Source organism: Haemorhous mexicanus, chromosome 14 (genome assembly GCF_027477595.1).
Source record: "Haemorhous mexicanus isolate bHaeMex1 chromosome 14, bHaeMex1.pri, whole genome shotgun sequence".
NCBI lineage: Eukaryota > Metazoa > Chordata > Aves > Passeriformes > Fringillidae > Haemorhous > Haemorhous mexicanus.
The window spans coordinates 13,675,405-13,699,872 of record NC_082354.1 but is presented as its reverse complement, the minus strand read 5'-3'; the positions used below and the strand labels follow the sequence as shown (position 1 = coordinate 13,699,872).

Genomic DNA, 24,468 nt, shown 5'->3' with positions numbered 1-24,468 from the left:
GAACTAGAAAGAAGGACTTATTTGTGCAAAACAGGTTTCACAAAACCACCTTTTTTTTCTTTCCAATATGTTGTTCTTTGAAATTACATCTTTTAAGGTGCCTAAATGGAAACATCAGAAACTTTTGCACTTCTTTTGTCTTTTTTGCTGACTCTTAATCGTGATAATCATATTTGAATCAGGAGATATTTAATTCATAAAAGTCTTCCAGTCTATAGAGAGTTTTGGGCATTGGCTTATGAAGAGTAATCAAAAATTTTGAGATAAAGACATGGTTTTGAGGTGTAGACATGGCAAATTTCTGGGGGAGTTCTTTAATTTTCCATTTCAGTTTGATGATGGTCTCGTTGTGCTAATCCTCCAGGTAAGCAGCAGTTGTAGGAGTGTGTGAACACACAACAGGTATAGGTCCTTGGACACCTTGATACCCACCTAACAGAGATGACTCTTAAGGTACACGAATATGCTGCTGGGTGACGATGGGTGTGTGGAGCTCTGTGTGTGACATGTGGGGTCACTCTTACGAGATCACCAAACCTTTCAGTCTCAGGGATGCTGTCCTGGTGGGAGGGAGGGGTGGTGACAGATGAAGTGTGATGTCTCTGTGCCAGACCACTGGCCAAGCCTGCTGACTCATGGTTGGGCTTTCAGATTTGGTGGCCCTTGTTTTGTGTCTGTGTGGCAGCTCTTGTGATCAGGGCATGGGGTTTTCACTGCCTGTGTTTACCATATCTCCTCTCCCTCTTTCCTAGAGTTCTTCAAAGAGCTCCTGGAGAACGCAGAGAAGTCTCTGAACGACATGTTTGTGCGGACGTACGGCCGGCTGTACATGCAGAACTCGGAGCTCTTCAAGGACCTCTTCGTGGAGCTCAAGCGCTACTACGTGGGCGGCAACGTCAACCTGGAGGAGATGCTCAACGAGTTCTGGGCGCGCCTGCTGGAGCGCATGTTCCGGCTGGTGAACCCCCAGTACCACTTCACGGATGAGTACCTGGAGTGTGTCAGCAAGTACACGGAGCAGCTGAAGCCCTTCGGGGACGTGCCAAGGAAGCTCAAGCTGCAGGTGACGCGCGCCTTCGTGGCCGCCCGCACCTTCGCGCAGGGCCTGGCCGTCGCCAGGGATGTCATCAGCAAAGTGTCCGCGGTGAGCTCTGTGCCCTGAGTGTTTGTCCCCGTGGGTGCTGTTACATTTTAGTTCAGTGGTATGCTCTGTCTCACCCCTTGAAAATGCACCGTTTGTTCCAAGCCTGTGATCCTCCCCTGAAGTATCATGTATCTGTAATCCCATTGGCCTAAGTCTTATTCTGCACCCAGTTTGAATCTCCCTGTTAAGCTGTGGGGGGAGACCACAGAGTTTTCTCTTGGCCCTTTTTCTCCCTAGGCTCTCCCTCTTTCCCCCTCTTTCCCCCTCCCTCCCCCTTCCCCCCTTCTCCCTCAGAAACCACACTGCTCCCGGGGGTGGGACCCCCAGTTAACCCTCATCTAATTAGCACCCTCAGAAGCTGTGTGGATTCTCTTTGCCTGCCTGCTGCTACCAGGGAACACACAGCTTAGGGGGCCCCTGGAGACCCCCTCTAAACGAGCTACTATAACCATGTCCCTTGGAGCCATGCTGGGCAGCATCTCTCCCTGTTGTCCTGTCCCTGAAGGTGGTGGTGGTGGTGGTGGTAGTTGAGTGTGGGTGGGACCCAGCCCCATCTCTGTAGGCTGTGCTGTTGCGTGGTAGAGTCACGTTCTGGGGGCACCACAGCCCAGTTCCCCAGGTGGATGCTTTCCTCCTGTCTAGGGAACAACAACAGCAGGAAATTAAATGCCTTCTGCAGTGGAAATAACCATGTTTGCTTGTGTAATGGGCATATCTTCTTCTTAATACTGCTTTTAAATTACAATGAGTCAGGGATGCTACAAGCATCTATTATGGAGCAGCTGATGATTTTCTCCTTGCTCCAGGGCATGGGGAGAGGCAGTTCACATGAGCAAACAGCACTTTTGTGACAACAGTAAGCTTGAGCCATCTGCGCAGGGCAGAAGCCACTTGTACTTGGTGCCACACATGCAGCACAAGTTAGACCTCAGACTTTTATAGTAAAGTCCCTTTTTGGGGGAATAAAAGAGCTGTGATGTGTTGGTTACTTATATATTTACCTCCCTCTTCATATAAATCACTTTGGAGTTGTTTAAGTGGGGTGACTGCTTTTTTGACATGAGATTTGTCTTTAATTTTAGTCTGGATTGTATCATATAGGGAACAGTCAATAATCCCCTTGAAGTGATTATGTAAGATAACAAATATTAGTGATTTCCTTTTAACAAACTCAGCTCATTTCCTGTGGGCTGTGAAAGATTTATTGTAATCATTTAATTGGGCAGAGAGATGTTCACTTTCTCTCTACCTGGTTATGGAGTAATAAAATGTGAGGTTGAAAGAGCAGGCAGGAGTTTGAATCACCCCAAGTGCCAGGAAAAAAAAAAAGAAATAGCTGTTCAGATATTATTAGAAGCAGAATGCAGTTCTGTAGGCAGCACAAACAGCATCCTTAAATGAGATAATCATTCAAATTTCTTTGACTTATGGGGATAATATTAAAATACTGTCTCTGAGGATAGGGGACAAAAGAAGTCTGCTTCCATGTTAATTTTTCTTGAAGAGAAATGAGGCAAACAGCTGGCAATAGGCCAGAACATGTATGGAAGGGCAGAGAATAGTAGCAAGGAAGGAGCTGCTTAGCTAAGATACCCAGACTCCAAGTGGGAGTTGCAAGTTAGCAATGACAGGTAGAGGTCCTTGGACACCTTGATACCCACCTAACAGAGATGACTCTTAAGGTACACGAATATGCTGCTGGGTGACGATGGGTGTGTGGAGCTCTGTGTGTGACATGTGGGGTCACTCTTACGAGATCACCAAACCTTTCAGCCTCAGGGATGCTGTCCTGGTGGGAGGGAGGGATGGTGGCAGATGAAGTGTGATGTCTCTGTGCCACTGGCCAAGCCTGCTGACTCATGGTTGGGCTTTCAGATTTGGTGGCCCTTGTTTGGTGTCTGTGTGGCAACTCTTGTGGTCAGGGCATGAGGTTTTCACTGCTGTAGAGAGTGAATGAAATATTTGGGTGGTAGGTCTGGCCATTAAGCCCCTGTACAGTGCAATTACTTGATGGGCAGTAAACGTGCATGGGTGAGGGATTGTGTTTATGCTCCATCTGCTCAGAATTCATCAAAATGTCTCCAGACTTGACACGGAACCACAAGGGCTGCAGTCCCTGCATCTGTTACGAATCAGTCGTGAACCCGAGGTGGCATTGTGATTTCTCTTTCCCTTTTGAAGATCCTTGAGTATAGAGTTGCCTTCCACCCTAGAATTAATTGCTTGAGTGTGCAAAGCTACCCAGAGTCCCCCACAGCTGCAAAAATAGCCCACGTGCAGTGGACAATCACAGTTGCTCTACTTTCCACTTCAATTTCACAAGTTGCACTAGAAATCCTGCAACAGATTGACTTTTCCAAGCAGTAACAAAAGTCCCTGCTGTTGAATACCTAAGCTTTAGCTGCATCAGTAGAAGGAATAATAATCTTTCCTGTAGTGTTTTAATCTCATTCAGTGGGAATCTAACATCATGTTTCTGCAAGACACAATGGGAAATCCTTGATGTGAATTTAAAAGCTGATGTTTTTATGCCTGCTGCTCTGTGGTTGTGTTTTGGGGCTTCCCACATTACATATAGATTAGCCTGGCTTTGCTGAGCTCTATGTAATGACTCCATTGACTTTTCTTCCTTATTATTTTTACTCAGGAATTGTAGTGGAATGACTGCTTATACCAGGGATTAACTTGGGGGATAAATCTTCTTCTTTATGAAAAAATGTCTGAAGGAATCCAAATTAGTTTTACTTTTAATGTGCTTTGTGACAAGTAGGTTAAAAATGTTTAATTGAAAATCTTCAGGAGGAGAAATACAAACTACTGCAAGGCCCAGCTGTGTACTTTCCTGGGATACTATCAGGAGAGCAAAGAGCACTCTGCAGTGCAATGGCCTTGATGGGTTTTTAATGATCCCACATATTTTTACATCTTCACTAGGGAGTTGCATTTAGAAGGATATTGTTCTTGTGTGAGTTTGGGAATAAAGGGGTAAAAGAAGAGAGAATATTGAAAAGCTGCAAGTATGCTTGATTTCTGAGCCAGAATGCTAGAAAATAACTTTAAATTCAGCCTTGAATGGATCAAAATCTGTACCACCATGCCGAAATACACGAGAGAAAGCTGAATGGTTTTGAGAGAAAGCACAGACTTTTTTCAGACTGTCTAAACCCTACAGTTTTGATGCTCAAGTCTTCACCCCTCAAATTTCCTTGTTTGGACCCAAAAAGTTCAATATTTTCTAGATCTGTTCTGAACAGCAAATCTGTACAGGGTGCTATTTCTGCCTGTTAGAGATGTGCTCTGCCTCTGAGGTTGGCTGCAAGGGGCTGGGGGCCTCCAGTGCTTCTCTCTGTCCTGTGCTGGTGCTGGGTGCTTTCTCCCTGACCTTCCTGCCCCTGCCTTCTGGAGATGGAAATCTGCCTGTCCCCTAATCATTCTCCTGCTTCTTACCCTGGACAAGCACTGAAGTCAGCCAGGTTAAATTGCTGCCAGCAGTGACATTTCCTGCCCTGACCAGGGCTGGAAAAAAGGAGTAAATACAAGGCAGAGCCATGAGTGACTGAAAAAGGGTGAGAACCTGAACTGGGCAGTTCTCAGGCTGCTGAGATGCTCCCATAATTGCATGCCATTAAAGCCACAGCCTGGTCATGGCACCTTTAAGGGCAAAGTGCTCTGGGGCTTGTAGGGTACAGGTCAGCTACAGGTATGGGGTGAAGGTCCTTGTTTGTGAGGGGAGAAGAGGAATCAAGGGCTAGGCTCCCTGACACCATTTTGTAGGGTCAGGAGGAGCTGGGAGGGGAGGTCTGGCTGGAGGTCAGCAGCCAAGGCACTTGAAGGCTGAAGAATGCAGCCACTCAGCGTTGAACCCCTATGTCTGTGTCACCATCTCTCTGCAGACCAGGATGTGTGGATGTGACATTCTGCACTTGGCAGTGGTGGTGAGAGTTTTCTGGAGCCTCCCAGGAAATTTATCCTGATAAGCTGTTGTTTTGGGATTCTTTTACCACTTTTCCCTCTTGTGTCCTATAGTTTGAGGCAGAACTCCTGGGAGCTCAGGAGGCTCTCAAATCACCTCCTCAACAAGCATTTGTGTGCTGAAAGCCACATGAGATAAAACTGCCACCAAAGCATCTGGGCTGCTGGAAGGAGTATTCCAGCCTATCCTTGGGAGCCCTGGGAAAGGCAGCAGCTTGAATGTTGTATGCAAGAAATGGTGTTTAGTTTGTAAGCACAGTTATGAGCCATATGAAATAATGCTGTTTCCTGTGAGGATTACACCTACTTCTTCCTCTGGTGACATTAGCAATCAGGAGGAGGCTGCTGGAGATGTCCCAGTAGGTGGAGGAGGTCAGCTTTCTTTGTATTGGCATTTCTGCCCTAATGAAGTATAATGGTAGCAGCCAAGGAGGGAATTTTCTTCAAACTTATAATGAAGAGAATTGCAGAGGGGGACAGGTGATTGCCTTCCCACAGGTGCTCCAAAGCTGGAGTGGGAGCCCAGTGGTTTTTTACCCTTATCTTGAATAAGGCACCTGTGGAATACAAGTTGAGCTGTTGGTTGACCTGCTGGTCTGCATGAGCAAACTGAACTGTAGCTTGTGTCATTTTTGGCATGGGTGTTGAATGTGGACCAGCCATTGGCTTAGGAGAAGCAGTGATGAAAATAATAAAACAATGAATGGATAAGAACTAAGGCCTGTGTCACCACAAATAGTAGGGCACCGAGATCTGTCTTTGGTAAAAGTTGTACCCCTAGTAATTACCATTTGAGGATCTAAAAGTTTAGTCAGAGATCCGAGCTCCCTCTGTGCAGTTTTTGCCCTTGATTTGACTTTAGGGGAATGTGACTGTAATCCTCTTTCAGAAAGAATTTCATGTTCCTATATCCAAAGGCTGCGATATCTCGCTCGGGCAGGAGCCAGCCTTGCCAGGGAAGTGACAGAAATGGAATATGCTGCTTGCATGCATTGGGAAGGACAGGAGGGCAGCACTTCTGCTATGTGGGTAACTAAGAAACAGCCAGAGGAGCTAAGGTGCCCTTTTAGTGTGTAGCAGAGGGACCTCCAAAGGGGCAGTGCTCTCCACGCAGCAGGTTGCAAGCTCTGAGGCCACACCAAGGGGCTGTCATGCTCAAGGACATTTCCTTCCACATAGCAGGGGCAAACATCAATGCAGAAAACAATACCAAGCACTTCTCCACATCAAAGATGACCCTGAGAAGACCTGCCAAGAATGTGACTGCATCTGCCTCAGTTCCAGCCATCTGAGGGCCTGTGCTAGGCCTTCAAAGCACGCTGGAGCAGCAGTCAGCTCAGATTTAGGGCTGGGAGTGCCTGGGTAGGACTGTGGATTTGGAGTAGATGGTGTCATGCAGGAGTACTTCAGTCCACTGGCATGGTTTTGGCTTTTTCTTTCTCTGCCCTGCACTGTGGTTCTGCTGCTATTTTTGAAAACAATGTGAAGGATAATTAAAAATGGTTTTGGTTGTAGATGCCCAGATAAATATCCCTGCTGCTTTACTCATTAAAGCAAATGGAACACTCCTCATGATCCATGGTGTGTGAGGCAGGGAGAGGCTTGTTCCTACACAGAACAAGTGTGATGTAAAGGCCCTTTGGTCCCAAGGGCACTGTTGGCAGGAGATGCAGAGCCTGGCATCACTGTGTAGGTGTTCAGAGGGAGAGGCATCCACCTGGCTGGCACCCCGAGGTCCCCCGTGCCCCTTGTGGGCTGGGGCTGCTGCTGGGGAAGACGAGCATGTGAATGTTAAGACAGCAGCTCGAGTGCCTGGTGCTGTGATTCTCAGGAGCTCTGCTTTTCCTCTTGGCACTGACACTTCTGGAGTGGGGGGAGCACACTGGAAGTAGGGAACTGAGCAGAAATGCACTCTTGAACTTTTCCTCGCACGAGATAACGCCGCAGCAGACACTGCCATGGGTAACAAGTGTTGAGACACAGAGTCATGCAGTTCCCAAGATCACTCCTAAATGTATTCCCTTATGCAGGACCTCAGGGGCCTAAATCTGTGGTTGAACCAGATGCTGTCTCAGTTATTAATGTTCTAGCACCAGGCCAGCAAGATTGGTTAAACGCGCAGTTAATTCCAAAACACTTTCACTGGAATATTTGGGGTGGGGAAGCAAACCAGGAGCCTCCCAAGTGATCTTCTGCCTCGCAGTGAGCTGAACGTCAGCACCAGCATGTGCCAAGATGATGTTCTTGCACAACACTGAGAGAAGGAAAAAATGATGCAAGTAGAGTTGTGTTGGTCCCAAAAATCGATGACAACTCACTTGTCTAAGATGACTGCTCACCTAAAGCATCTCACAGGCAGCTTCAGAGTATGTTTTTGAGATCATCTTTCCGTGTCACTTGGAGGTTACTCTTTCAATCTTTTAGCCAGCATTGATGTCATTCTTTTTTTTGCAAATAAAACACAGTATAAAAAAATAGTAATTTCATCACATTTATTTTCAAGTTTTTGGATTTTTTGTTTTCTGGCAGCTGTGCTGCTGGCATGGCAACGCTGTTGTTGTGCAAGCGTGGAAAATAAGAAAGCCTGAGTTATCAGTGTTATTATAAATAGTTATTAAAGCTGACAGGATTTTAAATGTTATTATTAACATTCTTAATGTTAACTTGAGGGTAGAATGATGGAATGTAATGTAGCCCTGGCTGTCTGACAGCTGTGGGAGCTCCCTGCAGGACTGTCCATGGTTGGAGCTCTGTCATCCTTCTTCAGCTATTCCTTGCCTTGGGAAGGAGTTGAAAAAGAATCTGGTTGCTTCTCTGAAATTTATCTACTTGCACAGATCAGTTTATCTTGAGTTTTGGTGGTTTTGTGGTAGCTTGTAAATAAGGCATTGCACTCCATAGGTGTGTACTTTAGTGGTGATGTTTCTAGCAGAGGAATGCATGCAGCTGCAATTGCCAGCAAGTTGGAAAAGGCTAAGGGTGTAACAGTTTCCCTCATGTGAAACTCTGAAATGGGACGGGTGTGACGAGGTACAAAGAAAAAATAGATTTTATTATGCCAAGAGCATGTCATTTTTAGAGGAACATGATTTTACCAGTCAATGTAAGTTGGGATGTTACCCTAACAAATGTGATACGAAATGTTTGCATTGAGCCCTGAGTTGTTTGCTTTTCACTTAATTTTTGTGAATTGTGTGCAAATCTGTATTTTTAAGGAGCAAGTTTGATAGGAAGATTGGTGCCAAAACACATCTGTTAGCAGCTTTTAATCTTCACGTTTGACAAAGCGTATAGATATGGACAAATTGTAATTTACATGATGAAACCGCAGGGTGATGGATTGCTGCGCTGGTGTGGAACGCCATGGAAAGGAAATAAATTTTACAAGATAAAAGGAAGGGACTGGAGTGCATTTACTTCTATCAGAAGCTTTTACAGGGTATGTGCACTGCAGCTACTACTACCTGGGCTCAAATCTACCAGAGTAAATCCCCTCCAGCAAATAAAGCTTTCTTTGGTACTCTGCTTTATTAGAAAGGAGATTACTTGGTTTTGAGGGTCATTCTAGAGTACAGTTTGAATGAACTTGAGTTGCTTTCCAAGATAAACACAACCCCAGAACAAAGCATATCTGGGTTTACTGTTACATACAATGGCGTTTTAAGAGCTTGCACCTGGCGTGGCAGGGCCAACATTAAAAGCTTGTGAAGAATTGCCAGTGCAACATATGGCACACCCCACTGACAGAGCCAGAGCTGGTCTGGGCTGGGTACAGGCCCTGTGCCAAGGGTTAAGGTTCTCTTTGCAGTGACACTCAAGCAGTTAAGCATTTATCGCTGTTGTAATGAGGTGTAATTGCTCATGGTCTTCCCCACAACTCTCTCTCAGAGTGATCAATTATTGTGCCTTCCTGTTGCTTTTTGACACGATAAAATGCCAATTCTAGACTGATGAATTTGCCCATTGTCTTCCTCTTTACCTGCAAGTGTGTTGCACACTAACAGCTTCCCTGTGGGTTACATCCATCAGTAGCAGGGCTCAGTTTGGCAGTCACTGCAGGCTGGGGTTTGTCTTTTCCATCACGCCTTTGTGATCACCCTCTGCTCAGCTTTGTGCAGGACTCAAACCTATGCGGGGAAGGAAGCAAAACCTCGCTTGCTTTTAAAGTCATCCCGTGTCTTTGCTCAAGGGACCTGATCCAAGTGACCATTGCATATTACCTGCTGTGGAATGCAGGAAAGCAGCTTCAGTTTCCCCTGCATCTGCTGGGATTCGTAAAGATCTCCCCCTATGGAATATCAAAGCGGGGGATGCTGCGGGGCTGCAGCCGCTCGGCGCTCGTGGGACGAGGTGGGAACCTAAGATGGGAAGAGGCCTCCTGGGTCACGGCTCTGCGGGTGGCTTTTTGCAGCATGCTGCCATGCAATCGCTTTCATAAAGCTGCAGCTTTCCACAATAGGGTTGGGGAATCCTCCTGCTCCTCATTCCACTTCAAACTGCTCTAGCACCTGGCTCGTGCTGTTAACATTTTCCTAATTTTTCTTCCTGAGGAGGATGCAGAGCACTCCTTTGGGGGCTAACAGTGCTAGAATGGCCAGGATCAATTGATAAGCCTCTGGACTTAGCATGGAGGTCCTGTCACCCCCTGCTAAGTGACACAGGAAGGGATTTTTATCAGAGAAACTACTAAACTTGAGCGTCCTTCAGAGCTCTTGTCTCTTGATGCGAGATGTTATTTAGTTCCCCCTGCCACTTTTTTGTTGTGCAAGGACTGCACCATCTGGATAGCAGATGATACCTTTACATTTGTCTGTTTCCAGTTTTCCAACTATAAATCATCTGATTTAGCTGGTTTCTGTTGCTTAAGCTCTTAGTATTTGATCCAGCTCTCCTTTAAAGCCATGCTGTCCCCATAGGGAGCCTTCTGCTGGGGCTCCTGCTCCCACTGTGCCTTCCAAATATATGTGTGTGTATATATATATATATATATATATATATAATATAGAATGTATATGCTCTGGAGCATCTGAATCAGATTCCACAGCCACCACAAACAGCTTTCTACACGGGTTCTCCTTTTCCTTAGCCATACAGGCTCTTTGCGGACAAAAGAAGAGTGAAGTGCTGTCTGATGAACATTGCTGGCCAGACAAAATCCAGTGCTGAGCTCTACATGAGCTGCAGAAGACTGTCCTTCTGTCTCTCTAACCAGTTCACTTGCCTGCTGAAGAGAAACCATGGGTTTGAGTTGTCAGAAACACAGCAGATCTTTATCTGTAAGCTCTTTCCATAAGAAAAGAGGGTTTAAAATTTTGCTGATGTTACTAACAAAGCCAGCTTGATTATGTGATGCTTTTTCTTTCCTGGTTTGTTTTTAAAATCTGTTGCCTCCTAGTTTTGTGGGCTGTCAACAAGGTTTTGTACCAGAAGATTAGGCTTAGTTTCTCCATAGTCCTCGCACTGAGATGGGCAATAGTTAGGTCCTCAGCATATGTGTGGTACCAGATCTTCCTCATGTACATTCATCTCCACTTAGTCCTATTGTCCTCTCTGCTGTGAAGTCAGTCCCCAGACCTTCCAGCATGTGAAGGCCATCCACATCTCCAGCTGTTTGTATTGAGGGACTTTGCTCTTTCTCAGGGATGTTGTGTGTCTCCGCCAGCACAGTCTTGGATCACAGCCTCTTTAGAGCACTTCCCTAAATGCCTCACAAGGAGTCTCAGGTGCATTGTTTAAAACACCATATACCACTTCTGTTTTGTCAGGGAGTCTCTGATTCCATCTTAATTTTCTATTTTCATATGTGACTAATTAACACTTAAACTTGCTCTTGAGGGAGCTTCTCGGTTCAACACTTCAGATGGACCCACCATGTGGTCGGGATGGAGCTAATGCTCCTTGGACTGGCTGGATGGAAATGGTTTCAATGAATGTTTTGAAGCTGGGCCAGAGGGTGAATCAAACATGAATGATCATGAGTCACTTTGGAAAACAGCCCTGTTGAGGGCTCAGGGGTGACGTGCCTGCTGCAGACAGCTCCACTCGCACGCCCAGCGGCTGCACCGTGGCTTTGAGGGTCCTCCCGGCTTGTCCTCAGCTGCAGGGTTGTAGCTGCCACCTCCTTGGGGTGTGGGGAATGGTGTTACTGAGCGTGATGAGTGCTGAGTGTAAATGAACTCGGGTATCTGTCATGTAAATGCTGTGTTGAGGGACTTGAATGTGATATAAAGGAGCTGGTCTCTGTGCTGGAGAGCCCTGCTGGGCGATTGTCCAGGAAGAGCCACAGCCCCGCTGAGGAGGAGGGCATGCTCCCAGTGGGTTTGGTACAGGGATCATGTCAGACATCCCATCTTGACATCCCACATTTTCCTGAAAAATCCCAGCAGCATCATCTTCAGCATGTGTTTGCAGCAGGGCTCAGAGAGTGCAGCTTTGTGTGACATCTTTTGACTTGGGTGCATTTTGCTGCCTTCCCTGAGCTTGAATGCTGCCTGTCCCCTTGGAGTGCCTGTCCTTGCAGCCCTGGGAGGGGTCCCACATCATACAGGGTGTACTACATGGTGCAAATAATGTTTTGCAGAGATGGGGGTGTCTCTGTCCCCTGGAGTGGCAGATACACCCGAGGAGGTGAGCCAGACCCCTTCATCTGTTCCCTAGATCTCTGGAGCACATAAGCAGGGACCAGACAGCGATGCCTGACCCTGCTGCATCTCTTCTGCACAGCTCTGTCCCATGCACCTTGGGTAGATGTGTGGGGATTTTGCTTTAGTGACTGAGGACTAATTTTCTTGTCCTTTTTTCTTTCTTTCTCATAAAGGTGAACCCCACACCACAGGGAACACGGGCACTGCTGAAGATGATGTACTGCCCACACTGCCGAGGTCTGGTGTCAGTGAAGCCCTGCTACAACTACTGCTTTAACGTCATGAGAGGCTGCTTGGCCAACCAAGGGGACTTGGATGCCGAGTGGAATATCTTTATGGGTAAGGCAATATGGGTTAAAACTGCCTGTAAGGCTGCACTGGTAGCGTGTTCCCCACCTGAACAGCATCGTGAGTGGCTGTGCTGAGCTGTAGCAGGTTTTTCAGGTATTTGTGATGGGTATCTTTTCCTTCCACACCTCTGAGTACTGCACACCTTTTGCTATTCACATTAGCCTCCAAATAAACGCGAGTGTTGTGCCAGTGACTTTTGTCACAGCAAGCTTTAGGAGGATGGAAGTGGCATGGGCTTGTAGGCTCAGAATGTTTCTTCTTGCTGGACCAAGCATGTGTGCGAGCTGGTTTTTCTATGCCACTTACACCATGATGTCACCATACAGCTGTCCCTTCCTGAAGTCAGTTTTCTCCTTCAGCAGCCTGGGAGTCTCCTTGCTGGCCATGAAGAGCTTTGGGAAAAGCTGTAGGCCTGGATTTTACACTAAAAAATTGAATGGGACTTGTCTGAATCTTTTTAAACAGCTCATTTGGTGCTTGGCCACCATCCTTTAGCCATGTCAGCAGGTCTTGTATGAAACTGTGCTAGTGCTTTTGCCATCCTCTTCCTCTTCTTTGTTATTTCTCTTCTGTGCTTATACACAGTATCATTCAATGCATAAAATTGAGACTGAAATGTTAAATTTCTATCTTGGGTCAAGGCTCATCAGAATTGGCAGTGCATCACATTTTGGGGCACAGGCAATAGATAATGTTAAATGTTTTCATTTGTGCTGCTTTTCTAGGAGGTTTGATTTATCTGTGATCGAGCATCCTTTGGGAGCAGTCACTTCACTGTAGTTAATGTGTGATGAAATGCACGTGTAAAGTATCTGCTGCTACTGAAATGGCTGTGGTACTCTTCCCATTCCACTCATGGAAAAAAAAAAAAAGAGACTGTTAGAAAGAAAAGATTTCTGTTTCACTAAATTGCAAGATTAAAAAAAAAGGAAATTGCTGCTAGCTGACATTTCAGGCTCCATTTATGTCTTAGAACTTGTTTTCCTCTGTTTTGTGCACTGGATTTTCACTTTGCTGCCCATGCCAACTGAATGTGTGCAGGGTGTTATTTTCAGAGGGCATTTTTTTGTGTGTGTATTCCATATAGGGAGCTAAATGTGACACTAAGTTGGGTTTCCAAGTCATTCTCTGGGAGGCTGACACCCCAGCCCCCCAGTCCTCTCAGCCGTCTTTCTCATGAGAATATTAAGTATTTCAACTACAATTGTTGCTGAAATAGCTCAAAGCCAGGAGACTTGCAAACATCTAGTCCAAGTAGAAAAGAAGAATCCCATGAAAGGGAAGGGCATAATGCCAGAAAACAGACAAAAGCACAAGCAGCTAATTGCTGTAGGTGGTATGCAGCTAAAAACGAACCTCGGGGGAAGCCGGCGAGCCCTGTCACACGAGACTGATCAGGGACTGCATACAATAATTAAGATTATTAAACAAGACAAAATAAATACATGTGATTCCAGGTTGGAAGCAAAGCTTTCTTCCTGCAGTGCTTCCTCCCCAAAGGGCTTCTTGCCCACTCATTACTTAAGTGTTGTATTAAGCTTTGTTACATTTATTGGCAGTATTTGCTTGGTTCTTGCACTCTTGGTTGATGGTTGCAGTGGAGTTCAGACACAGAAAACTTAAGTTGTGCTTTCTTTAGACAAATTAATAAGTGAACAGGTGCTGGTTATGTTCCAGACTTTGGTTTCTCTCTCAGTTAGCCACTTGAGACAAATTAAATTAAATATATCTCCTGTTTAGGGCAGGGCATATGCCACAAATATCTTGTGTATGTGTTCAAAGGTTTAAATAATTAAAGAAATAACACCCCAAAAAATTTCCCCTAAACCACCTCACAAAATCCCAAAATCCCACCTCCATGGTCTCAATGAGATTTTGCATTGTGGGTTTAAGTACCAAGTTACAGCAATGATTTATTGCAAGTCAAAAGCAGATTTTGAACCTATCAAATCAATTTAAAAATAGTTAAATCAGAGAACTTGTAGCAAGTGCTGCAAGTCTATATGAATGTGGGTGCATGTGAAATGTGCATTTGTGTGTGCTAGTGGGTCTATAAGTAAGTCAGTTATGTAAAGCTGGGATGTAAAGTTTGTAGGTTTTTTGAGACAAGAAGACTTTGTAATTCCTTATTTCTCCAAAGTACCATTTAAAGCTGAGGAGTATGAAATAATGACCGAATTGTACTCTTTTCTCCCCTTTAACTATCTAAATTATTTCTCCCTCTATTCCTGACACAATTGTACACCAATTAGACAGGGGTATACTTTGTTTCAAACAGGCTGTTGGGGGGTTGGAGCCTTCCTGAATGAACAGTGTTAATCTCCAGTGCCTTTTCATGATTTTTTTTTCTCCACAAAGGTTTACTCTGCTCAAAGATGTCGAATTCAGGCTCCATATACATATCTGGAGTACTACTTTGTGTGCAAAGAATTTTCCCCCCACCCCGCTTAAAAAAAAAAAAAAAAGATTGTTGTTAATGAATGGTCAAGGTCTTCCCCCTCCTTCCTTCCCCTTTTAAATCAGATCTTGGGGTTAAGACTGAAAACTGCCTTTTGTTCTTCAAGTCAGACAGTGAGGCTGAAGATGTGGGTTTCTGATTATTGGTGGCACAATGAGAAAGAATTGCTTTCCTTCATGAGAGCGAGGTGCTTTGTTGCCAAGGATTGTCTCAATGCCAGTAGCAAGGACAAATGTATGCAAGAGGAAAAGGGTCTTTAAGGGATGGTGCTAGATGGTGTGTCTTGGTTGATTTTTTTTTTTCACCTAAATCCACTTCTATCTCCCCATCGCAGGGAGGAGAGACAGTCTTTGTCATGCTGTGTGTTTGTAATACATGGCTGGATAGATTTTTCACTCTGACAGAGTTGGAGATTTTGGTGAAGCAAAGCTGAGCCATCTCACCACGGCTTATAAATATCATTTACTTTGCACGAGAGCTGGGGCAAATAATAGTTATTTGTAATCAACCCCTCTCTGCTCCCCCTAATGGAAAATCTTTTCCTGGGAGCTGAGTTGCTCAGAAGGTTGGCTCCTGGAGCTGGGGCAGGAGCCTCCCCTCCTGCGGGCAGCAGTGCTGGCGGCGCCCTGAACCCCAGCCAGCCTTGGCAACATCAGACAGGGCTGCCAGAAGGAACCACTGCTGGCCACCACTGCTCTGGGGACACCAGCCAGCTCCTGCTGGGAGGTAAAATTTTGCAGGATGCCTCCAAAATCAAAACTGTGGATGAGGCAGAGCCCCCCCACCCTCAGCCCTTGCTCCTCCCCACCCCTTTCTAATGAAAGTTTATTTCGTTTAGTGTTCCTTGCCAGTATCAATCCCAACTCCAATTACTACTTTCCTTATCTTTTCTCGCCAGCTTTGGCAGCTCTGCTGGAGGCCGAATGCATTTTCTCTATGGGCAGTCAAAGCAGAGGCTGCATTCCTGGGCTGTGATACATGGAACGCCATGGCACCCCTGCTAACAAAGGACCCAATTCGCTCTACATTCCCATGGTCTTGTGGATGGCCTGCCCGGCTCAAAGTTTACAAAGATGCCAAACAGCTAGAAGAATTGGGGTTTATGTTTCCTTTCAGTCTTTCACAAACACTTTATTGATCTGTGGCCTTTCCTGGCCACTCAGAGAATTAAGTAGTTACAAAATGGAATGATTTTTCTTTTCTTTTTTTTTTTTTAAAAAAACCCTGTGCATTTGGTGTGTTTTATTATCTGTCTACTCATAATATTTTTATTTGAAATGAGCGGCTTCCTGCGCACTGCACCGGGATGTTCTTTATGCGCGTGAAAAACCCCAAAAGCTTTGACAATGATGAACACATTTAAGTTGTGCTCCACTTGTTTACAAAAGTCTCCATTTGGTAGCACATCAAAAGCATTTTTCTCTCCTCCGGCACAATGGTATATTCATGCTAGCAGTCATTACTCAGAGATTTGAAGCATCACTTTATTGGAGCCCACCACAATACAGTCTAAGACTCTTTGTTTCATTTGTTATTACCGTCTCCTTTTTTTTAGCTTTGTTTTTTCTTTTTTTTTTCCTTTTTTTTTTTTTTTTTTAATGCATTTAGTTCAGACCTGTTTGTAGTTCCTGATGGTGAAATTCCAGCCATGCCCTGCAAGAGCTCTGTCATTGATGCTGGTGGAGTGTGCCTGCAGAGTGAGGGCCTTTCCTGGGGCCACCAGCTCCTCTGGAGCTCACTCCCTAAACACCCACACTTTGGTGGAGCTGAGTGAGTGAGAGGTGGTTAATTGAATGATAGTCCTTTAACTAACATTCAGCAAATCTTTGGAATATTGAGTTTTCTTTAAAAAGTGGATTTACAGGCTCAGAAGGCACCTGCAATTCATGTTGGGGGCTATGGTGTTGGATTATTATTATTATTATGTGTTGTGTTGTTTTTAATAATAATGATAATAGCTTTACATACTCAAATAGCTTTGTTCTATATTTTTCATAATTTGTGGGTTTTTAAATGTAGTTTATTTTACATGACTTGGGCACTTAGGCAGACCTATTACTAAATTGTTCAGTGTGTAGAGTTTCTTTATAGGGATTTAACAGATAGCCAGAGCCTACAGAAGTTTTCAGTTTGTGCAAAGTACCTTCTGCACTTAGGAGGAGGATGAATGTCATGAGAAAGATGAATAGACTGAGTGTGAAACGCCCATTTCTCATTGATGGAAGGGACCAGGCATGTCTTAGGAGTAGGGAGGAGCTCCTTGGGGCCAGAGGGGCTGTTCTGTCCTTGTCACTCAGGCTAGGAAGGAGGAATTACATGCAACTGGAAAAAGATGAGTTTGTGGCAGAGCATTATGAAGTGATGCAGGAGAGGAGACTGGCAAATGCTTTGGGGTTGAGGGACTGCAGTGAAAGCTAACAGTAAATTAAGGCTGTGATGGGTGAGAAGAGACAAGAGCTTAGTGCCAGGTGTATTCCTGGAGGCACCTTGTAGGGGAGAACCAGAGAGAGGGCTCAAATGCAGTGCAGGGTGAAAGCCTTAATGCCTGTAATAATTTCCCAGAGGAAGTAGTGGATGGTCCAGTAGCTGCTGTGTTTAATGATGCATTTGATGAGGACGTGCATGTCAGCACAGGAGGAGTGACCTGGTGTTGGCTGAGAGACTTTCCATCTCCCCTTGCTTAGAGATGTGCCAAATATTTCATGAGTGCACAGCATTCACCCTGCTCTCACAAAGACTCCCTCCCTTGTGCAAATTGTCCATGTGGTGCTAGGAATTGCAATCCCTTGGCTTCTCCAGGCAGGAAAAAGCTTGTAGCTCTCCATAAGGGAAAGATGGTATCAAAGATTATCCTGGACCTTTGCATGTTGGTGCCTTGTGCTCAAGACCAGCATGAGGAAGCTGATGGCTTTGAAAGCAGTCTTGAAAAACAAATGACACAAGGCAACCTTTAATAAATGAGCATGGAAAGGAGAGTGTTAGTAATGCTTGTTCTGATGGGAGGAGCTGATTACAGGCTGCTCTTGGCAGGCTGTGATGGCTTTTGATGTACATGAGCCTGTGGTTTGGTGCTGGCAGCCTCTAAGTGCCTGGTGAAGGTGTAGGCTCTGGGAACCGAGCAAAATGTTTCCTGGAGATGTGTGCTGGTCAGAGGTGACACTGCAGTGGTTAATGTCCATGTGCTCAAAAAAAAACCTGTTATCCTTCTTAACTCTTATTCCTGAAGCTCCTCCATTAAAAACCTTTGTTTTTCTCTCTGTGTGGTAGATCCTCCTCCATTACAAACCTTTGGTTTTCTCTCTCTGTGTTAGATTCGATGCTGCTGGTAGCAGAGAGGCTGGAGGGACCTTTCAACATTGAGTCTGTCATGGACCCCATTGATGTGAAAATTTCAGATGCGATCATGAACATGCAGGAGAACAGCATGCAGGTGTCTCAGAAGGTAAATGGGCCAAGAGGACACTTGGGATTTTTTTTATTTAATGTGTTTTATTTCCCTATTTTTGTCAATATGTTTTTTTCTTGAATGCCCTTTCAAGTATATATAAAGCTAATGTATTATTTTGGGTGGGGGCTGCGTTGGAGCCTGGGAAAGGGAGGCTCTTATGACCTCTTACTTCATAAAATCCTTTCCTTCTCTCACGCAGGTTTTCCAGGGATGTGGCCAGCCAAAAACACTTGCGCAAGGCCGGACTGCTCGCTCTGTCTCTGAAGGTGGTTTCACTGCTCGTTTCAGACCCTACAACCCAGAGGAGAGACCCACAACAGCTGCTGGCACGAGCCTGGACCGACTGGTGAGTGCCTGGTCCTGCTGGTGCCACACATGTGCTCCATACTCGGGTACCACCCTGTATAATTCACCATTTTTAATTGATAGGCTTTCTTAATATTCCTTGGCTGTCTTAAAACTCTCTAAGGGGTGTAATCTGCCCATAGCTCTAGACATTAATTACCTCAGTGCTTCTATGTCAGAGAACTGCCTGTGTTAAAAGCTTGGCTTATGAATAATATGTGTTTGAGGAGCAGTGTTTAATTTTGTATTAAAAAAGTAAATCAACCATCAAAACTCACAGCCTGAAGATCTGGCCTGTACATGTCTGTTGTGATGAAAAAAACCTTCTCAACTTCACTTTTACTGAGCGTTTGGTATTCTGGATTATGTCTTGTGTTCCTTTTTTTATTTTATTTAATAGGTTACTGATGTGAAAGAGAAGCTGAAACAAGCCAAAAAATTTTGGTCATCTCTCCCTGGCAACATTTGCAATGATGAAAAGATGTCTGTAGGCACTGTCAATGAGAATGAGTGCTGGAATGGAAGCGCCAAGAGCAGGTTTGGTGATGCTGCTGCCCTGGTTAACCCTTTCCCTCTCACTGCAGACTTTCCCTGTGTCCTGATCCCTCTCCCTGAGCCCTTTTCTCCTACAGGAGTGATCCCAGCTTGCCCAAGACAGGCTGCTGCCATTACCCCTTTTGTTTTTGTAGATGGGAGAGCTGGAAGGTAGCACCAAAGTGTTGTCCAAGCTCTACATGGGGGTTTCTTTTAGAGGAGGGAGTAGAATGTGGATACCCAAATAGGTCATCTCTCCTTGGACTTAAGCCCCTTACTAGTTGTTCATGAAACTGGGGAGAGCTGTACAAAATCCTGTATCCCAGGCACAGAGCTTGTGTTGTCTGACAGTGCTGTTGCCCCAGTGCCCCCAGTTGGTGTTTCCACCAGGAACTGTTTTTTTTGTTGAGCAAGGGCAGGGGTGATGGAGGGTGGAGACCTTCTCCTGTGCTGAGGTCAGTGGCACAAGGGGGCCAGTGGTTTCATTGACACTTTCTATGGAAAAAAGAGTTACAAAACTCTTTTTTTTGCTTGTAAGGAAGAAATTGCCAACACATGAGTAAGCCAGAGTTTTTCTGTCATATGGTTTATGTAACTGTTTAACTTTTATTTTGGAAATAAAAGTTTCTCTTTTTTTTTTTTTTTTTCTGCTGTTTGCTTACTGAGGAAATAAGCACAATCCAAGATGTTCCATAAAAAAATAAAAAAGGCAAAAAAGCAGTTGTCTGGGGTTTTCCAGCAGTTTTTCTAAGTAAAAGCAGGTTCTGCCCTTGATAGTTTTGGGACACAGCACTAAGCCTGACCTCATAACTTTTGCAGTGTTTTGTGTGTGCCAAAACTCTGCCATACTTTGCTAGGGCAGTGTTTTGGGTGTATGTGACAAGAAGTGCCTCCTGAAATCTTGTTTATCAGCAGCTTCTAGGGGCTTTTCATAGCAGATACCCCCCAGTGTGTGCAGGGGCACCAGTATCGAGGGGGGATGGAGACTTGGCTGCACTTGGCAAGGAGACAGGGCAGGCTGGATATCCTCTGTGGGTTGGGCAAGATAATTTGCTTTACTATTTTCTCCATGACTCCAATGAGGTAGAAGTTTGGTAGTCTTCCACACTTTGGTCTCAGACTTCTTTGAAACATAAAATACTGATCACAAATAATAACAAAACTGTCACCACCAATTATCATTGTCATTGTCACTCCCATATATAGGACAGGGTTTGAGTATGATAACATCCTGGTGTCCAGGATCAGTAGACTCTGCTAAAGGCTTTTCTCTCTCTTGTGATACTGATGTTGGCATCATAACTAAGAAAAGAAATGTTTTCTTCTGTTAAACTGATCTTTCTAGCAAGTCAGGTAATTGGAGGAAAGGGGAATGTGTCCTATCCCTGTTGTATAAGATGGTACTCCAAATACCTCTGTCAGGAAATGTATTCTGTTGGGTTTTGTTGCTCAGCCTCTCTTTTAAACCGGGAGGCTGTACGTGTGTTCAGACCTGAGCATGTACACCTTCTGGAGCTGAGCATCTTCTCTCTCCCCTTCTCTGATGTATGGGGCTGCAGGATCTCATCTTCAGCATCACAGATGTTTCTCCTGCTGGGGTTATTAGGAAAATTGCATCTCATGTCTGTGTGGTGAGAAGCACACATTTAATACCCCAGCTTGATGGTTAAGATCCATTACTAAAGTCAGAATGACACTGCTACCTCCAACAGTTACTACAGGTTTCTGTGGGATAACTATGGCCTCAAAGGTTGTGTTCCCAAAAGTGTCATCTAACTGGCATCAAGGCATCTCAGCACCTTGTATTGCTCTGCAGCCTGCAATGAGCTGATTTATGCTGTTGAAAGTCATTATTAATATTTAAAACCCCAGAACTTCCTTTCTTTTTCAAGTTGGAGAGAAAATTGTCATTCCCCTGCCCATGTGGCATAGTGTAAATGAAAACAGTGCTTCATTCCACATGCTGCAGAGATTGCAGGGAAGGGAGATGGGGTAAGAAGGGCTGTGTGAGGTGTAGCATGTGGAAGGATGCTCTTGGGCTCAGAATGTCACCCAGACTGAAAGCAGGGATGGCATTGCAGAGTTCCCATGGTGTCATTGGGACCCTGCCGAGCTGCAGCTCTGGTACCAGCAGGAATGGTTTCTTTTCAGGTACGACTTTGCAGTGACTGGAAATGGTTTAGCAAGTCAAGTGAATAACCCAGAGGTTGAAGTGGACATTACCAAGCCAGACATGGTGATTCGCCGGCAAATCATGGCTCTGCGGGTGATGACCAACAAGCTGAAGAATGCCTACAGTGGGAACGACGTCGACTTCATTGACATAAGTATGTTTGCTGTTGTTTGCCTTTTTCTTTTTTCCCTTTTAATTGGATTTCATGCTAGCACGGGTAGCTGGTTAAGCTTCAGCTGTGGGTAGGCGTGTTAGTGAGGAGGGTGGGAACCGGCTTCTCCGACAGGCTGTGAGGAGGGGTGTTCCCACAAAGCCATAGAGTGGTTTGGGTTAGAAGGGACCTTTAAAGGTCATCATTACATCACCTTGCAATGAGCTGGGACATCATCTACTGCATCAGGCTGCTCAGAGCCCCATCCAACCAGCCTGACCTTGAGTCTTTCCAGAGATGGGGAACCTACCACCTCTCCGCGCAGCCTGTGCCACAGTGTTTCACCACCTTCATCATAAAACCATTTGTTCCTCATATCAAATCTAAATCTACTTTCTTTTAGTTTGAAACCATTACCCCTTGTCTTAATGCAACAATCCCAGCTCTCTCAGTCTCTCCTCAGAAAAAAGGTGTTCCAGCCTCTGAGTATTTCTGAGACTTCCTCAGGACTCCCTCCAGCAGACCCTTCCTATGCTGGGGGCCCCAGAGCTGGATGCAGAACTCCATGTGGGGTGTCATGAGTGGAGTAAAGGGGGTGAATCCCCTCCCTCGACCTGCTGCTCACAATGCTCTGGGTGCAGCCCAGGATGTGGTTGACTTTCTGAGATGCACCCATCACCCAGACACGATGACTGCACACAGAAATCACATTAACCAGGGGAGGGACCCACGCTTACCTCTCATAAGCACCAGAACAGCCACACTCTTTCCTTGTGCCCCTGCTGCCATGTGCATGCAGCAGAGGAGCACAGCAGGTGTGTTTGTTTCCCCAGGTGAGGAGAGCAGCGGGGAGGAGAGCGGCAGCGGCTGCGAGCTCCAGCAGTGCTCCCCAGAGTTCGAGTTCAACGCCACCGAGGTCACCGGCAGCTCCAACAAGAGCGACAAGACCGTGAACACTTCTGCTGCTGCCACCAGAAGCGGTCTATCACAAGCAGCCCTGCTCCTTAGCATTTTGTTCTTGGCCATGCAAAGACAATGGAGATAATTGTGCAGCATAGGGGGAGGGGAAAAGACTTTTATTATCAAAGGTAGAAGGCACGTGCTTTCACTTTTATACCATCTAGAGACTTTGCTTTTTAAGTTAATGGACAACAGTGTACAGTTTTTACTATGTTGCCACTGGTTTTAAGATACTGATTTATTTTTTTTTCCCTTGCTATCCTGGGAATAACAGGAATGGGAAGTACCAGTCTATCCCGTTCCCCAAGAGTCCATGTTAGAGGTGGATAACAAAAATGTATATACAAGCCTGTAGTTAGCTCTGCATTTGTGTCTTTATCACTTCTTTTTTTTTTTTTTTTTTCTTTTACTGTATTTCTTACGAAAACAAAAACCCCAGGGTCTTCTCTTGGCCTGTAACAAGTATGTGTTTCTGAAATGAGAAATATCTGTACAGAAGCAGGTTTTATTTATCATGTTATCTTATGAGGAAAAAATAATTGCCCAACAAGCAGAAAATGTTTCATGTAGTTAACTTCCCATTTATCCACAATATGTTAGTTACCTTATCTGGAGAGAAGTGGAAGTCATTTGTCTTTATTATGCAGTAAAACAGAAGGTGAAGGCAGAACTGGTCATCGTGCCAAGGGCCCCGTTTGCTTAGGGCATCCATGCCAAGAGCAGGTTGTGCTTGCTTCACAGGAGGTTTGGTTAAACTGGAAGGGACTACGGAGAATTCCCATTCTGCAGACGCTGAGAAGAGTTGTCCTTTGTTCCCCGGGATCCTTGCAATCAGCTGTAACTCCTGTGGGTCAGTTCCCAACGTGCATCCCCCATGGGAATGAGGCATTAAACTTGTTCAGTTGGAAACAACTTATGGTCTCACAGCTCCAAATGCCAACATGTGTCTTGTCTGCACGTTTGTTAGCTGAATGCTGGATTGATTTTTTAACACTCTTGGTGCTGGTTCTAAGGAATCCTCTGTGGGAGGGCAGGTGGGGAGGGGTTGGGTTTGTTTTTGCAAGAGTTTTGTTTCCTCTCTGGGGGCAAAAGAGAAGGAGCAGGCACTGTTGCAGGTACATGGAAGCAGGAGCTGGCAGGGCTGAAGATGCCTCATTTTGGGTGTGTTTGGTCTCCTGGGATCTGATACCCAGCACCTGTAGCTTTTCAACACTACCTGAGACACCTTCCTCTCTCTACCTGTGCTGTTGGGGTTGGAACAATGTTGTGGTGAACAGTAACTCATGAATAAAAGAAATGTATATTTTTAAGAAAAGAGATGAAATAGTTTTTAAAAGAGTTTAGCAAAAGCAGCGTCTTTGGAAAGACTCAAAATTATTCTGCACGTCTTTTCCTGCTTTGGATAGCCTTTAGGTCTGGCTGGATGCCTGGATCTGGGCAGGAGAGCAATTCTGAGAGAAAAGGTTTGCTCTATTCCACCCCTGTGTCGTAAAGGATAATTTTCTATTTTTATATTGAAGCATTAATTACTTGTTAGCTCAGGGTCAGCATTATACTCAACTTTATTTTCACACCAAATTTCTGCAAAGCTATAAAGACAGAGTATTCTTGGCTGGTATAAATAATCCTGGAGGCTTAATTTTACTAGAAGTAGCCAGTTATTTATTAAAACATGATGTTAGTGTAGTTAGGGATATTCTGGTTAGATTATTTTTCTTTAGAAAATAAATCATGGAACCATAAAATTGAAAAAATTATAAATTTATGTGTGGGAAAAAATGGATTGTAAATAGCTAAGTTGCCTTGCGAGGAATTGGAAAATGTGCTGATACTTAGAAACTACCTCAGTTCTGAGGAATTTCCTTTCTAGCTTTGAGTGCTATTGCTTTTACTTGGTAGAAGTGAATCTGGTCTCCAATATGTAGCTGAAAGAGTTATCCCTATAGACCTTGTTAGATTGTTTTTAATTTAGAGGGTTGAACTACATCCAGCTGTTTTCTTTCAGCAAAGTTTCCTAACAAAGAGAATTTCTGAATTAAATATTGCTGATGGTTTCCATGACTTTTCCTGATTTGTTTGGTTTCATGGCATTTTCTGATTGCCCTTTAATTATTTAAATGGTTCTAGCCATTTGAATTTTAATCCCGAAATAAACAAACCTTAGATGCTTTACCATTGTAAATATATCGCAGTAGGGTCTGACTGGATAACCCTTCTGGCTCATACCCAGCTGGCAGGCCAGCAGAGTTAAATGAAGAAAAAAAGAATAAAAAAATAAAACTTCTTCA

The 24,468-nt window shown here is 44.9% G+C and overlaps 1 protein-coding gene across 1 annotated transcript in view; it reads left to right on the top strand.

The window, feature by feature from the left end:
• The window catches only part of GPC4 (glypican 4), a 68,473-nt gene extending 44,232 nt beyond the window's left edge, over positions 1 to 24,241 (top strand). Inside the window, exons 3-9 of the mRNA XM_059858966.1 lie at positions 753 to 1,144; positions 11,934 to 12,099; positions 17,881 to 18,011; positions 18,217 to 18,363; positions 18,763 to 18,899; positions 21,048 to 21,223; positions 22,054 to 24,241. Coding sequence (XP_059714949.1) covers positions 753 to 1,144; positions 11,934 to 12,099; positions 17,881 to 18,011; positions 18,217 to 18,363; positions 18,763 to 18,899; positions 21,048 to 21,223; positions 22,054 to 22,265 — 1,361 coding nt within the window. The 3' untranslated portion in view covers positions 22,266 to 24,241. The remainder of the gene's footprint in view (positions 1 to 752; positions 1,145 to 11,933; positions 12,100 to 17,880; positions 18,012 to 18,216; positions 18,364 to 18,762; positions 18,900 to 21,047; positions 21,224 to 22,053) is intronic.
• Positions 24,242 to 24,468: the final 227 nt, after the last annotated feature.